Source organism: Aspergillus japonicus, assembly GCF_003184785.1.
Source record: "Aspergillus japonicus CBS 114.51 unplaced genomic scaffold BO86scaffold_70, whole genome shotgun sequence".
Classification (NCBI taxonomy): Eukaryota; Fungi; Ascomycota; class Eurotiomycetes; order Eurotiales; family Aspergillaceae; genus Aspergillus; species Aspergillus japonicus.
The window spans coordinates 120169-134963 of record NW_020291707.1 but is presented as its reverse complement, the minus strand read 5'-3'; the positions used below and the strand labels follow the sequence as shown (position 1 = coordinate 134963).

The window sequence follows — 14795 nt, the reverse complement described above, 5'->3', positions numbered from 1 at the left end:
TGCTCCCTCCGTCAGCCCACCCGTAGACTACGTACTAGACAGAGATTGATAACGAATCAGCCGGAGAGCTGGTGTGCAGCAGCGGAGAAAAGAGCCACTGGATGGCAAATGGAGTCACTCAGTCAAAGGACGGGCCTTAAAGTTGCCACACACTAGCCACGAAGAGAGGCGGTGATCAGCCACAGCCGCCTGCCAGGGCAGAAAAACGTTGGGGATTCAACAGATACTGCACGCCTGCTGATTGGTTGGACGCAGCCGGGGTTGCCGAAACGGGCAGAGTCTGGCCGGGGCTGGTCTGTCGAATCACGTCTCGCCCAACAAGCTTAGATGGTGGAAGAACGGGTGTTTTGTATGGTTGGAACTTTGTTGGAAGATCCCTCCCGAACCCGCCGCTGAAGCTGTACTTCTCTGTTCTGTACACTCACCACTCACCACCTAATCTTGAATGCAAGTGTATTATTCCTTCATATCCCGTTCCATCCATCCATCCATCCATCCATCCTCAAAGCACGGTGTTGCATTTGGCTTTGAACAAATACCTCGGGATCTTTCTTTTACTTGCCCCGGGCACACTCATCCAGCAGTCAGACCACTCACGACTGACCTGTGATCATTGCCGCATCATCCATCCTCGCCGCCAACCTTGCGTTTCCCCAACCATCATCCCGCCAGTGGACCCTGGGTCGAGTTCCAACTCCGTCCGATTTTTCCCCCTCCCCTCTGGGATTTGTTCAGATCCTTCATTCCTTTGCTGACTCCTCTCTTGCCTTCTGGATTGGATTATATTCCCCACCCTCTCCTTGCCTCATTCTTTTTTCTTCCCTTCTTTTATTCTTTGGGTCTCTTCTTCAATTCTTCCCTTTTTTAAAACCTCCCTCCCCCGGATCCTCCCATCCGCCTCGACCACTTCGTCTTCCACCACCCTCCTCATACTCACCTTGTAGAGGGTAGACGAGTGACAAACATCATTCAAAATGTCTGCAAAGCCAGCGGACGCTTCCCGGTCTCGTGCCGCGGACCCCAAGAAAGTTCACATTGCCGACACCGCGATCAACCGCCAGAACTGGTACAAGCATGTTAACTGGCTGAACGTCTTCCTCATCATCGGCATCCCTCTGGGTGGCTGTATCCAGGCCTTCTGGACGCCTCTTCAGCTGAAGACTGCCATCTGGGCCGTCATCTATTACTTCTTCACCGGTCTGGGCATCACTGCAGGTTCGTACTTCTCCTGATTTGCTTCGCTAGGAGCAAGATGCTAACGGTAGCTCGACATAGGATACCATCGTCTGTGGGCTCACTGCTCCTACTCCGCTCGTCTTCCTCTCCGTATCTGGCTCGCTGCCGTCGGTGGTGGTGCCGTTGAAGGTTCCATCCGCTGGTGGGCTCGTGACCACCGTGCTCACCACCGTTACACCGACACCGACAAGGACCCCTACTCCGTTCGCAAGGGTCTGCTCTACTCTCACCTGGGATGGATGGTGATGAAGCAGAACCCCAAGCGCATCGGCCGTACCGATATCTCTGACCTGAACGAAGACCCCGTCGTTGTCTGGCAGCACCGCAACTATCTCAAGGTTGTTTTCGGCATGGGCTTGGCTGTTCCCATGCTCGTTGCTGGCCTTGGCTGGGGTGACTGGTTGGGCGGCTTTGTTTACGCCGGTATTCTGCGTATCTTCTTCGTCCAGCAGGCCACTTTCTGCGTCAACTCGCTCGCCCACTGGCTCGGTGACCAGCCCTTCGACGACCGCAACTCTCCTCGTGACCATGTCATCACTGCTTTGGTCACTCTGGGTGAGGGTTACCACAACTTCCACCACGAGTTCCCCTCCGACTACCGCAACGCTATCGAGTGGCACCAGTACGACCCCACCAAGTGGAGCATCTGGATCTGGAAGCAGCTTGGTCTCGCCTACGACCTCAAGCAGTTCCGCGCCAACGAGATCGAGAAGGGCCGTGTCCAGCAGCTCCAGAAGAAGATTGACCAGAAGCGCGCCAGACTTGACTGGGGTACTCCCCTCGACCAGCTTCCCGTCATGGAGTGGGATGACTATGTTGAGCAGGCCAAGAATGGCCGTGGCCTCGTTGCTATTGCCGGTGTTGTTCACGACGTGACCGACTTCATCAAGGACCACCCCGGTGGCAAGGCCATGATCAACTCCGGTCTCGGCAAGGACGCCACTGCTATGTTCAACGGTGGTATCTACTACCACTCCAACGCTGCCCACAACCTGCTCTCCACCATGCGGGTTGGTGTCATCCGTGGTGGATGCGAGGTTGAGATCTGGAAGCGTGCTCAGAAGGAGGGCGTCGAGTATGTCCGCGATGGCTCCGGCCAGCGGGTCATCCGCGCCGGTGAGCAGGTGACCAAGATCCCCGAGCCCATCCCTACCGCCGATGCGGCATAAAAGACTCGTTCATGACTACCACCTATCATGAATGTACCATTTGCGTCCTGTTTCCGCCTCTGGCGATGTCTCCTGTCTTATAATTTAGCACACAGGGCGTTTGATGATATTCCGAGTGTTGGGAGTTTCCGGAGTTAGCCTTGACTTTGTTTTTTTTCTTCTTTTTTACCCCGCAGACAGAGCGTGTCTAGTTTGATGAGTGGCTTGCGCATTTGAAAAGCGACATGATATGATCGAAACTCCACAATGCTTGTTAAGAATAGAGCAATGAAGATATCCACATCAAACTTTGGTTCTTTGTAGCTTAGCTTGTTCGTAGGTAAGTGGGCTGCCAACCCCGCACAGTTCTGATAGCGGGAGCATGCAGGGTAGGTATTCTGTGGCTGTTTGTCAGCCTGGTAGTGCAGTAGATCAGCAGGTATAGCAGTGTGGAATTGTGGACTGGTGAAACTGGTGAAACTGGGTGAAACTGGGTGAAACTTAAAGGGCAACCGAGGGTGGATTGTGGACTGACAGACTGTGGAGAAAGAAAGAAAGAGAGGTTGTGTGGGTTTTTGTTGTGGTGCGGACACTGCTGGAGTGGGATCCACCTGACCTGAGCTGATCGAGGTTCAACTGGCAATAACAACAGCTTTCATTGTCTTGCATCACAACTGCATAGCCACGTATTATTCCCCGCCCCCTCCCCCTCCCTCTCACTCAATCTGCCTACTCGCCATCCCATCCTTCACCATTGCTACCCCTCAATTCCGCCGGACCTTTTATCTACCCGCCCTCCTCGTCCTTCTCGTGGGCGTTTTCCTCGTCACCGTGGCTCCTCCGCTTCGCATTTCCTCCCCCACCTTTCGACTCACTTCAGTCCTGGGCCATCTCCGTGGCTCTCGACTGCCCACTGCTCTCAACCCAGGGTTGACGAACCTCCGCAAATCTCTCACCACTGCCAGCATGGCCCCCGAGCACCTCCGCCGGCCTCCTCAGGCTCCTCCTGTCTTCACCGCCACCGTCCAGTCCATCCTCGACGACGCCAACCGGCTCATTGCCAGCTCCCGCAAGGTCCAGGACGATGTCGTGGCCACCGTCAAGCCCGAGTCGGCCACCTTTGACAACGTCGTGAAGCGCCTGGCCCACGATGAGAACGCCATCGCGCTGGAATCCCACATCCTCGGCTTCTACCAGGCGGTGTCGACCGAGCAGGAGCTGCGGGACGCCTCGTCCAAGGCCGAAGCGCTGATGGACGAGTTCTTCATCGAGGCCGTCATGCGGGAGGACGTGTTCACGCTCGTCGACGCCGTGCTGAAGAAGGACGAGTCGCTCGACCCGGAGTCCCGCCGCCTGCTGGAGAAGGAGCACAAGAACTACATCCGCAACGGCCTGGGTCTGCCGGCCGGCCCGCAGCGGGACCGCTTCAAGGAGATCAAGAAGCGGCTCAGTCAGATCAGCATCGAGTTCCAGAAGAACCTCAACGAGGAGAGCGGGGGCATCTGGTTCGCCCCGGAGCAGCTGGACGGGGTCCCCGAGGATGTCCTGTCGGGCCTGAAGAAGGGCGAGGGCGAGCACGAGGGCAAGCTCTGGCTGACCTTCAAGTACCCGGACCTCTTCCCCACCATGAAGTACGCCAAGAACGCCGAAACCCGCAAGCAGGTCACCATCGAGAACGAGAACAAGTGCAACCAGAACGTGCCCCTCTTCCAGGAGGCCATCATCCTGCGGGACGAGGCGGCCCGTCTGCTCGGATACCCCAACCACGCCGCCTTCCGCATCGAGGACAAGATGGCCAAGACGCCCAAGACCGTGAACGACTTCCTGGGCGACCTACGCTCCCGCCTGACGGCCGGGGGCCAGAAGGAGCTCAAGACCCTCCTGGAGCTGAAGAAAAAGGACGTCGAGTCCCGTGGAGAGAAGTTCGACGGCCACTACTACCTGTGGGACAACCGCTTTTACGACCGTCTCCTGCTGGAGCAGGAATACTCGCTCGACCAGCAGCTCATCGCGGAGTACTTCCCCCTGCAGACCACCATCGAGGGCATGCTCAAGATTTTCGAGGAGCTGTTCGGCCTTGTCTTTGTGGAAATCACGGGCGAGGATCGCGAGAAGGTGGCTCCCACGGGCAAGGGCAGCGACATTGTCTGGCACGAGGAAGTCCAGATTTTTAGTGTCTGGAACGACGAATCCGAAGGCAGCGGGTTTGTGGGCTACCTCTACCTGGACCTATTCCCCCGCACCGGAAAGTACGGCCATGCCGCCAACTTCAACCTGCAGCCGGTATGTTTTAATGCCGTTATGCCTCCCAAAATGAGCTCCACTAACAGAACCGCAAGGGATTCATCGACGCCGACGGCAACCGCCGCTACCCGGCGACCGCGCTGGTGTGCAACTTCACCAAGCCCACCCCCAAGAAGCCGAGTCTGCTGAAGCACGACGAGGTCGTGACGCTCTTCCACGAGCTGGGCCACGGCATCCACGACCTGGTGTCGAAGACCATCTACTCGCGCTTCCACGGCACGAGCACCGTGCGCGACTTCGTCGAGGCCCCCAGCCAGATGCTGGAGAACTGGTGCTGGACGCCCTCGCAGCTGAAGTCCCTCAGCCGGCACTACTCGACCCTGTCGCCGGAGTACCTGGCCGCGTGGAAGGAGCAGGCCGACGGCAAGACCCCGCCCGCCGCGAACATCCCGGACGAGGTCATCGCCAACCTCATCCGCACCAAGCACGTCAACGACGCCCTCTTCAACCTGCGCCAGCTGCACTTCGGCATCTTCGACATGACCGTCCACCAGCCCGAGAGCCACGAGCACATCAAGAACCTGCCCATCTCCGCCACCTACAACCGGCTGCGCCACGAGATTACCCAGATCGAGGGGCCCGAGAGCCTGGGGCTCGGCGAGGAGTGGGGCCACGGTGAGGCCACCTTTGGTCATTTGATCGGCGGGTATGATGCGGGATACTATGGCTATCTGAGGTAAGCTCGTTCTGTTCCCTCTCTTTTTTTCTCGGCTGCTAATCCCATTCCAGCTCGCAAGTCTACTCCACCGACATGTTCTACACCGTCTTCAAGGAGAACCCCATGAACCCCGAGGCCGGCCGTCGCTACCGCTTCAAGGTTCTGGAGAAGGGCGGCAGCCAGGACGAGATGTCCATCTTGACGGACTTCCTGGGCCGCCCGCCTAAGACTGATGCCTTTTACAAGGATATGGGGTTGGCTTGAGTGGTTCGGGGGGGAGTTGATGATTATGAGTTGAATGAATGAAGTATACAAGAGATATACCAGTGTAATCAATGAATAATTGACTGTGTATATCGGATGAAGAAGGGATGTAAACGTAGCTGGTGCTGTGTATTGCAAGGATAATGGGGTGAAACGTCGCTTGGGTCAGGTGTAACTCCCGAACAACCCTGATGAATTATGTAACAGTTGTGGAGAATCTGAGATGGAGCAGTCCGTCCCGTCTACGGGAAATGGAAAGAGGATTGTCTTCTGGTCAGTTCCGGTCGAAGCATGTGGAAAGGGCCCGCAGGAATTGCCAAATATTGGGAATCGGTCATCACAAGGTATTCAGGGCTTGAACCAGCGAAGCGGTTGCAGTACGTCAATATACAGGAACAATGGTCTGGCCCTGGCACCTAGCTGGTCTTTAAAACCCACCCCGATTGGCTGCATTACTGTCCTCGTCATCAGCCGTGATTAAATCCGACGGAGTAGTTGCATTATCCCCGTGGAGGTCACGTATACGTTCGATCCGGCTTGCTCTGTGAGCAAGACAGCCATATAAAGTGCAGGTCTCCTCGAAGCCACCACGATCAACCACACTCCACTCTCCTGTCAATGCCGTCTTCATCTCGTCGTTGACAGCATTGCTGACCGCATTCGAGGGTGATAGGCAGGACGTGCAGTGTTTAGTATGTGTTCTGTGACCTATCGTAGCACTGCTGCTGCTGCTGCTGCTGCATGGCATTACCCCCGACATTACGGAGTAGCAGACATTGTGTGACAAGCAGGGTCATCCTTACATCCGTGAGTACCCTCCCCGACTCAAATTCGAAGATCGGCTTCGTGTGCATTTAGTCGGGTTTGTCCCACTGGATCGGCGTGGGATTCTGGTTGAGAATCCGGAGTAACGTCAACAGCAGCCGAGAAGTGGAGCAGTGGAAGCTCACCTTGACCTTTCTTGCCGGACGCGTCCGACAGCTTTGAGCACGCCAGGAAGCTTCTGCCCATCCTAGCTCAGTATCCCTTCTGGGTCACATTCGGGTTGGTTGAATCATCGCTCCCAGAGGTGATACCTCTTGAAGTGGAGGTGGAGAGGAGAAGTGGTTCCCGAGTAGTACGCAATGCCGGACGGCAGAACATCGCCCCGGGTTGGTATACTTCATTTCAGCACTCCGAAATGATAGTTCATTGTTACTGTGATGGTCGAGTCAATGCGAAACGGAAAGAGCAACATGTGTCTCCCCGGTGCGAAAGTACAACAACCTTTCGCAGAGGGATGTCCCCGCTATCAAGGATAACAAAATCAAACCGATTGCCATCTGGGATGGCACCAAAACAGCCAGCCAGCGTTGGACTTCCTTCCTGCTTTTCTGCGTAGCTTCACCGATCCTAGACGGGGATTAGATCCAGTGGACAGCTATGCTATCCGGAGGTGAGGATTTGGGATCAGGTACAGTATTTACCCATATAGCCAAGGGTTGGGGCAGCATTGGCCTCGGTATATGTATGGACCGCCTGTTCTACTAGAACTGGTAGTTTGTCGGCCGTGCGAGCCACTCCCTGCATCGATTCCAAGCGCTTTATCACAGCCTAAACTGCTTCCTCCATCTGGTGTGAAGGAGCTTCCATGATTCCTTCCATCATAGATTCAGCATGACGATACTGGGCATATTCGAGCTCAGTACCTCCTGTATTGAATTTCTTTCTAAAAAAAGAAGGAAAAAAAAATTCCAACTACTCCAGGAGGGGCTGACCCGCCTCCTCCGCCTCCTTACGAATGCTACGGATACACTCGTAAAGTTTCTTGGCTTTGTCGCGCGCCTCTCCGGCCGCCCTTTTGGCGTCCTCGACGCGCTCTTCTGCGGCTCTGGCCGCATCGACGGCACGATCGACTTGCTCCCGAAGGAGCTTGTAAGCCCCCTTGGCAATGTCGAGGCGCTCCCTCAGCTCACTCATGTGAGACTCCTGACCATGGGTCAGTCTGCGCTTCTTATACGCAGGGGCCTCTTCCTCTTCGAAGATTATCATCGGGGGCATCCTGACCCCAGGCCAGGAGCTCCACCTGCACAATGAACGAGAGGCTGTATAAACAGGCTATTCATAGTGAGCGATATGCTCTCGGCATAATAACCGTATGCGCGAGAAAAATGGTCTTCGGACTCGCCCATATCGCAAGCCGTGCGCAAGAGCGAACTGCATTTGATGAACAGAAACTTCCATCTCGAAAAGACAGTCTCAAAAGTCGGAGAATGAAGCAAGAGCTTTTGAACGCGAAGCTGAGCATCGAGACGAGTAGGCAATCTAGTAGCAATAGACTTGCAGTCTGCTCTGGAGATAGGGCTCTAGGCACGTAGAGTAGCCAATTGTGTGATAGAAGGGCATAGAAGCTGTATTGACAATCAAGCCTGTGTCTTTGCTTCCACTTGCTCTCGTTGAAACAGCCAAACGGCTGAAATCGACGTGGAAAGGAAGTGCTGGCACTTCCGCTGATGATGTGATAATGATGCTGTTATCGACAGATGGACGCATCAGCAATGCTGATATACTGCATCCGCTTTGAAGCTTTTCGCACAATCCTGCTCAGGATGGTTCCGCACTGGGAGCTGCCATCGATTCGTAGGACTCCCTGAGTCGAGAATCTATGGATTGCTTCGGTGCAAATGGTATCTCGGTCATGAGACCTGGATCTGTCTGTCTGTCGGCACATCTTGAGTCGGCATTTTTGGGTTTCTGTGGTTGAATCGTTAGTCAGAGACACTTTGTTCGTTGAATCTCACCTTTCTCACGTAGGCTCTGAGGAACAGGATAGCCAGTTTAGGCCGGATCTTGACTTACAGAGATGTGATTGCTAGCGGTTTTCTTCCTTGGCAGGGATAGCTTCTCAAAGAGTGTATGATAGAAGAAGAGGAAGAATTAGGGAAGCGAGAGACTGGAAGTGGAATAACGGGATGTTTGCTATGTGAGTAGGAGTGGGAGTGGGAGTGAGAGTGGGAGTAGACAGGAAGAAGAGGAAGAGGAAGAGGAAGAGGAAGAGGAAGAGGAAGAAGGAAAAGAACAGAGTCCATCGCCATCGACCACGCCCATTGTGGTCAGTGAATCCTGAAATCTAAACCAAAATTGAATGAGGCCTGCTGAGAGACATGGTCATTGATTGATGTCTTCTCAGACAGCAGCCTTGGAATACCTCACGCCATTGAATGTGCTATGCATGGCGGATTGATTCACTGGCTCTTTGTCCGGAATTAACTCCAAAATCTGTCGGTTTTGGTGAAATGGACATTGCGATTGAATAACAAGTACGCCATGGGCGTGTCCGCTTATGGATACTGCATCAATGCATATCCTAACGTTTAGTCTCTTTGAATGAAAAGCTGTCCCTAGCCGCATGTTATTCAGTTTCCTATGAATAAACCCAGCGGGAAACTGCACATATCCAAGAATCTTGATCATAGGAGTAAAGAGATAACCCGCTGGCATGCGGCGAATATTTCCAGGATTTGAAAGCGATATTGCATGTTCAGTAGCGGAGTCTTATCGGAACTGAGCGCTGGCAGTCTTAACAGAACCGTTTGTCAGGACATCGGTGAAGTCGAAGCTCGCATTTCTGTTCGGTGGGCGGGAAATGATGTAATGGCAAATCGGAGGCGAGCATCCTGAGGGAAAGAGGAGGTTTCTGACGATGAGGACTTTCAAATGCATCTGAAAGATCAAAAATTGATGGTAGTTCGCATGAGCGTGTTGAAGTATATCTGCGAGCGGAGTAGAGGCACAGGCATAAAACCTTTGTATATATCGGTATGCTGGTGTGTCAGTCCAATTCGAAAATGCAGTTTAGGACCGATGGCAGCGTCGATGGACTTGAATTGTCTCTATTCACATTGAATCCGAAACGTAAAAATGGCATTGTAAGCCTAGGGCGCTGAAAGTCGCATTCAGGGCCAAGGAGAGGTTGTGCTTCATGCGCAGTTACTCCACTGCGCTGACCGCCTTCGGCGCCCACCCCCAAGAAGCCGCGCTGAAGGCCTAGGTCGATGTTGGGATAGCCTCACATCACGTGATATCAGATCAACATCCCGTCGAAATCAACAACGTACGGCCTACAGAGCTTTTTTTGAGGTACGAGAAGAGCAAGAAGATAGCTTTTAAGCCATTAAACCAGGTTTTGAATTCGTATGACCGTGACTTCTATGAACATTAAAGCATAAGCAAAAAAGCTATGTAACCTCATTACAGACTCCTTTTTGATCTCCTAAACGCATCTAGAAGTCATCATCGTCAGAAACCTCCTCACCCCGCTTCTTCTTAGCAAGCCTCTCCTTTCTCTTCTTTCGGAGCTCGCTAGAAGTGAGCTTCTTCTTCTTCTCAACGACAGTCTGGAGTCAAAGTTAGCATCAGGGGTCATCTGGATATCGGACAAGCCCGAGGGGAGACGGGGGGCGGGGACGGCGGAAAGCCGAAAGCGGGGAGGGGGAAAGGGGAGAAAAGCATACCTTGTTGCCCATGGCATCGACGATCTCAGTGTCGCCGGCGTTCTTGTCCTCCAGACGGGGACCGGAACCCTGGCCCTGAACCCAGTTGTGGCCGGAGGGGGTCATCTTACCGTCGACGACGGCCCAGACTTCCTCGGTCAGGTTCTCAGTGAACTCACGGGAGTGAGTGATGATGATAACACCACCCTCGAAGGTCTTGATGGCCTTGGACAGGGCACCGAGGGAGTCACGGTCCAGGTAGTTAGTGGGCTCGTCCAGGACGATGACGTGGGGGCGCTGCCACGAGCAGGCGGCAAGGACGACCTTGACACGCTGACCACCGGACAGACCGCGCATGCGGGAGTGAGACACCAACTCGGCGTCGAGACCGAAGTTCTCGCAGTGCTGCTCGATCTCCTTGCGGACCAGGGGACGGAACTGACCGCTGGCGAGGGCCTCCTTCTGATCGACCTCGGCGACCATCTTGGCGTGGGACTGCATGATCTCGGAACGGGGAATCCAGGCGTTGTCGGTGGACATCATGGGGGTCCAGCGCTCGGACTTCATGCCGATGTTGTCACCCAGGGCGAACGAACACTCGTACTCGTAGCTGTTCTTGAACTTTCTACGGGCGTGGATGCCGATGACGCGACGGAGAGTACCCTCGATCTTGTAGATCTTGTCCATGGCCTTCTCATCCTCCTCGGTGACGATCTTGTTGGCGCGGTCCATGGTCTCACGGTCCTCACCGGTCTGGAAACGCCACTGGATGTACTCGGAGGGAGTCTTGTCGAGGTGGTTATCGATGTGGGCGAAAGCGTGCTGCTTGATGTAGGCGATACGGATGTTCTCGTGCTGGTAGACGTCACCGGAGGTGGGGATCAACTCACCGGTCAGGACGTTGACCAGGGTGGATTTACCGGCACCGTTGGGACCGATGACGGCGATACGGGAGCCCAGGGAGACCTGGAAGGTGATGTCGGTGATCTGGGGCTTGGGGGTGTTGGGGTACTGGAAGGTCATGTTGTTGACACGGATGATGGCCTTGGCCTTGGTCTTGACACCCTCAAGGAAACCGGGCTCGGGGAACTTGAACTCGATCTCGGAGGCACCGAGCTCGTAGTAGGAGCGAGCGGCGGGGACACGCTTGACGAACTCGCTCAGGTTACCACGGTAACGCTTGAGCTTGAAGCGCTCGTAGTGGACGACGTGCTGGATAACGTTGTCCAAGAACTTGCTGTCGTGGGAGACGATGATGGACGTGCAGGGGGAGGTGCAGAGGTAGTTCTCCAACCAGGCGACGTTCTTGACGTCCAAGTGGTTGGTAGGCTCGTCCAGCAGAAGGATATCGGGGTCCTCGAAGACGGCACGGGCAAGAGCCAGCTTCATCTTCCAACCACCGGAGAGGGAGGTGATGGGGCCCTCAAGCTGCTCCTGGAGGAAACCGAACTCGAGAAGCTTGGCCTCGACATCGGACTGAGGGATCTCAAGACCGACCTCGCGGAGCTTCTTCATGGTCCAGCCAATGACAGTCTGCTCGGTATCGGCAGCGTCCAAGTCGTGCTCGACGTAGACGGTCTTGACCTCGCTCTTCTTGGGGAAACCCTCGAGCTGCTCGTTGTTGATGGCGCGCATAAGAGTGGTCTTACCGGTACCGTTGGGACCGAGGAGACCGTAACGCTGACCACGCTTAAGGCGGAGGTTGGTCTGGTTGAGCAGGATCTTGGCACCGTAGGCCAGGGAGAAAGTGCAGTTGCACAGATCCTCACCCTCCTCCTCATCGGAGAGGACGGCATCAGCCTCAGCAGCGAGGGGAGAAGCCTTCTTGCGGAGGGTCTCGACAACGCTCTTGGCATCCTCCTCACCGACAATGGCGGCAATGTAGGGCTGAGCGTTCTGGGTCCAGCTGGTGACCTCGGCGTCCTTCTCGTCAACGAGCTGACCGGCAACGGCACCGACGTAGTTGATGACAGCCTCAGCGCCCTCGGCCTGAGTGGTGTGCTTCTCCTTGAGGATGTCCTTGAGGATAGCAGCAACGGTGGAGATGTCACCGGCAGTGGAGATCTCGGGGATCTTGCCGTCCTTGACATCACCGACACGGGTAAGAGTCTCCAAGGCCTGCTTGGTCTTGCCACGGGCCTCAGGGTCGGCCAGGGTCTCGAAGTTCTTCTCGAGACGGGGCATCAACTTAGGCAAGAAAGGAGCGACGATCTGGGGATCCTCGACCAGCTTACACATGTTGTCGACGATGACAGCGGACTTACGCTTGATGGCAGTCTCACGCTCAACGAGACCACGGTCAAGCAGGGGGACCATGATAGCGAGGGTAGGGCCGGTGACGTCGGAGACGAAAGTGGTGGCACCGAGCAAGTGAACGGTCTCGGAGACGTTCTCAGGCTTGGCGATACACTTGATGAGCTCGGGAATGAAACGCTCGATATCCTTGTTGACGATCAGACCGCAGACCTTCTCCATGGTACCGTAGGCGGCCTTCTTGATCTCGGCCTTAGTGTCCCACATGGCCTCGGAGACAACGGGGATCAGGTCAGGAACACGGAAAGAGAGCTGAGCGGGGGCAGACTCGACGAGAGCCTCAATGCACTCGAGAGCGGTGGCCTTCTCTTGCCACTTCTGGGCGTTCTGGAGGGAGTTGAGGATGGGGGGGAGGACGGCCTTGACAGCGTTGCCGTTGATGCCCTTGACGATGGCGATGGCGGCAGCGGAGGCAGCGTTCTTGACGGGGATCATCTTGTCACCGACGGTAGCGAGGACCTCGCCGAGGATGGCGACAAGGTGGGGCTCGACACCAGGAGCGATGGTGGAGTGAGAAGCAATGGCGCGGATGGCATTGCAGGCACGCTCACGGGCGTTGGCATCCTTCTTGTTGGCGAGCTGCTTCTTGAAAGCCTCGACAGCCCTAAGTCCGGGTGGTTAGTCTCGTTCTCCCGTCTGCAGAGTTTTTTTATTTTTTTTTTTTGGTCTCACTCGACCAGACCACGCAATGATGACGATGATACTTACTTCAGGGGCAGAACCTGCTCAGGGATGGGACCGCTGAACAGGTGAGCCAGGTTGTCGGTGGCAGCGTTGACCTCATCCTGGGAGGTGGAGAGGTTGAGGTTCTTGAGGAGGTCCTCGAGAACAGCCACGGACTGGGCAGTCTCCTTGCTGGTGGCAGCAGGAAGGGAAGAAGCGTCAGCAGCAGGCATTTTGGTCGTAAAGGGTTCCGAAGAATCGTAAGAGAGAAAAAAGGATAAAAAGCGAGAACGTGTGAAGAAACGTTCTAGGGTATCTCGAGAAGAGGTGGTGGCCCACGAAAGATGCGTCTGATTCACAAAAGACGCAACGCACGCTCTAAAACGGCCTCTATTTTTGTTTGTCCAACAAAGACAAAGGAGAAAAACACAAGAATTTTTAGAGGAACAAAACCTCTTTTGGAAAAAAGGGAGAGATGAAGGATGAGGGGGGAGAGGGAGAGAGAGAGGGAGAGGGAAAGGAGGGGAAGAGGGCAGAGATTGGGGGGGTATGATATTTATCGCTTTGTGGCCTTTTTTTCGCCGCCCAACACCCGCTCAGCTATTAAAAAATTTAAAGAAAATTTTTTTCTTGTTCCTTAGAACGGGTCGCACTAGAGCCGGATCCAGTTTAGGGGCAGTTTCCGATAGGACTCAGCGACTCAGCGACTCAGCAGCAGAGTCTGTGGCTGCGACCGTGGACAATCGACATCCCTCAATGGCTGGCCGGCCGGGGCGGCAGCGGCTTAGTCAGGCATTTCCCTGCCAACTTTCTCTTTCCTTTCCCCCCCCCACTTGCACCCATTGATTCTACTTCCATATGTAAGATTCTTGCTGGCTCTTGCTCTTGCTCTTGCTCTTGCTCTTGCTCTGGCTTTGAGGTGGCTCTGGCTGATATTGACTCTCTGTGCTAATCGTCCGCCATCCATCCATCCTTCTATCGCCTCCTTCCTTCTCAACGGAATCCCGAAATTTGCCTTCAGCAACAGCAATTACTCATACTCATGTAGACAACGAATTTTCAGCGATAAATCTAACTATCACTAGTGATTAATAAGTGATCCAAAGAAACAACGACTTATAGACTCGGATTCGACTACCAGCCAACCCCACCGCAAGCACGTATCCTCATTATGTTATTATACATAATGGATGGATGTTGTACAGGACCCTCAACAGGGCTGAGATTCGCGGCTCACCACATCCCTCATACATACATATAACCACCCCCCTCCATACCATCAAAATCAAATCACCCCCCTTACCAGCAATGATTCCGGGGTGCAGCAATCAAATCTTCAAAGCTGATACGTAGCGCGCATTGCGGAACGGCTGTAGGTGGTTCTCCGCCGCCGCCGCCGCCGCCCCCCTCCCTCCTCCATCGAAAGCCCTGCCTGGTTGGGTCCTGCAGATGCTGCTGCTCGGCTTCCGAGGTCGAGGTCTATTTTCAGTTGCCACCCTCAGATCATTCCCGGTGGCGCAGCCTCCCCCCCCCCCCATTCTAGACAGACGGGCTCAATGGCCTTTCTTCTTCGGAGCGGTGGCCGGGAAGAGAAAAGAAGGTTAAGAGATTTTGGGAAAATGACACAGAGAGGAAAACTCTGAAGCATTAGAGTTGAGAAGCACCCGTGGTTGGGGCTGGAGAATACGTTTTCGTGGTAACCCGACCTCACCTCGACGCCATTCGCGATGACTGCTT

The 14795-nt window shown here is 54.7% G+C and overlaps 3 protein-coding genes across 3 annotated transcripts; 2 read left to right on the top strand and 1 right to left on the bottom strand.

Moving 5' to 3' along the window:
* Positions 1-859: 859 nt before the first annotated feature.
* On the top strand, positions 860-2699 carry BO86DRAFT_346892 (stearoyl-CoA 9-desaturase sdeA). Its single transcript, XM_025669258.1, has 2 exons — positions 860-1215; positions 1276-2699. Exons 1-2 carry the CDS (start codon positions 975-977, stop codon positions 2403-2405), a joined length of 1371 nt encoding a protein of 456 aa, XP_025523558.1. The 5' UTR covers positions 860-974; the 3' UTR covers positions 2406-2699.
* Positions 2700-3350: 651 nt separating this feature from the next.
* Positions 3351-5610, top strand: BO86DRAFT_322643 (M3 family metallopeptidase; the record flags this gene model as incomplete). Its single annotated transcript, XM_025668398.1, has 3 exons — positions 3351-4667; positions 4724-5364; positions 5418-5610. The coding sequence occupies 3 exons, from the start codon at positions 3351-3353 to the stop codon at positions 5608-5610; spliced, it is 2151 nt and encodes a 716-aa protein (XP_025523557.1).
* A 4270-nt stretch (positions 5611-9880) lies between these two features.
* On the bottom strand, positions 9881-13333 carry BO86DRAFT_392455 (putative translation elongation factor eEF-3). Its single transcript, XM_025672809.1, has 2 exons — positions 13104-13333; positions 9881-12999 (listed from the first exon to the last, which is right to left on the bottom strand). The coding sequence occupies exons 1-2, from the start codon at positions 13289-13291 to the stop codon at positions 10005-10007; spliced, it is 3183 nt and encodes a 1060-aa protein (XP_025523556.1). The 5' UTR covers positions 13292-13333; the 3' UTR covers positions 9881-10004.
* Between the last annotated feature and the right edge of the window lie 1462 nt (positions 13334-14795).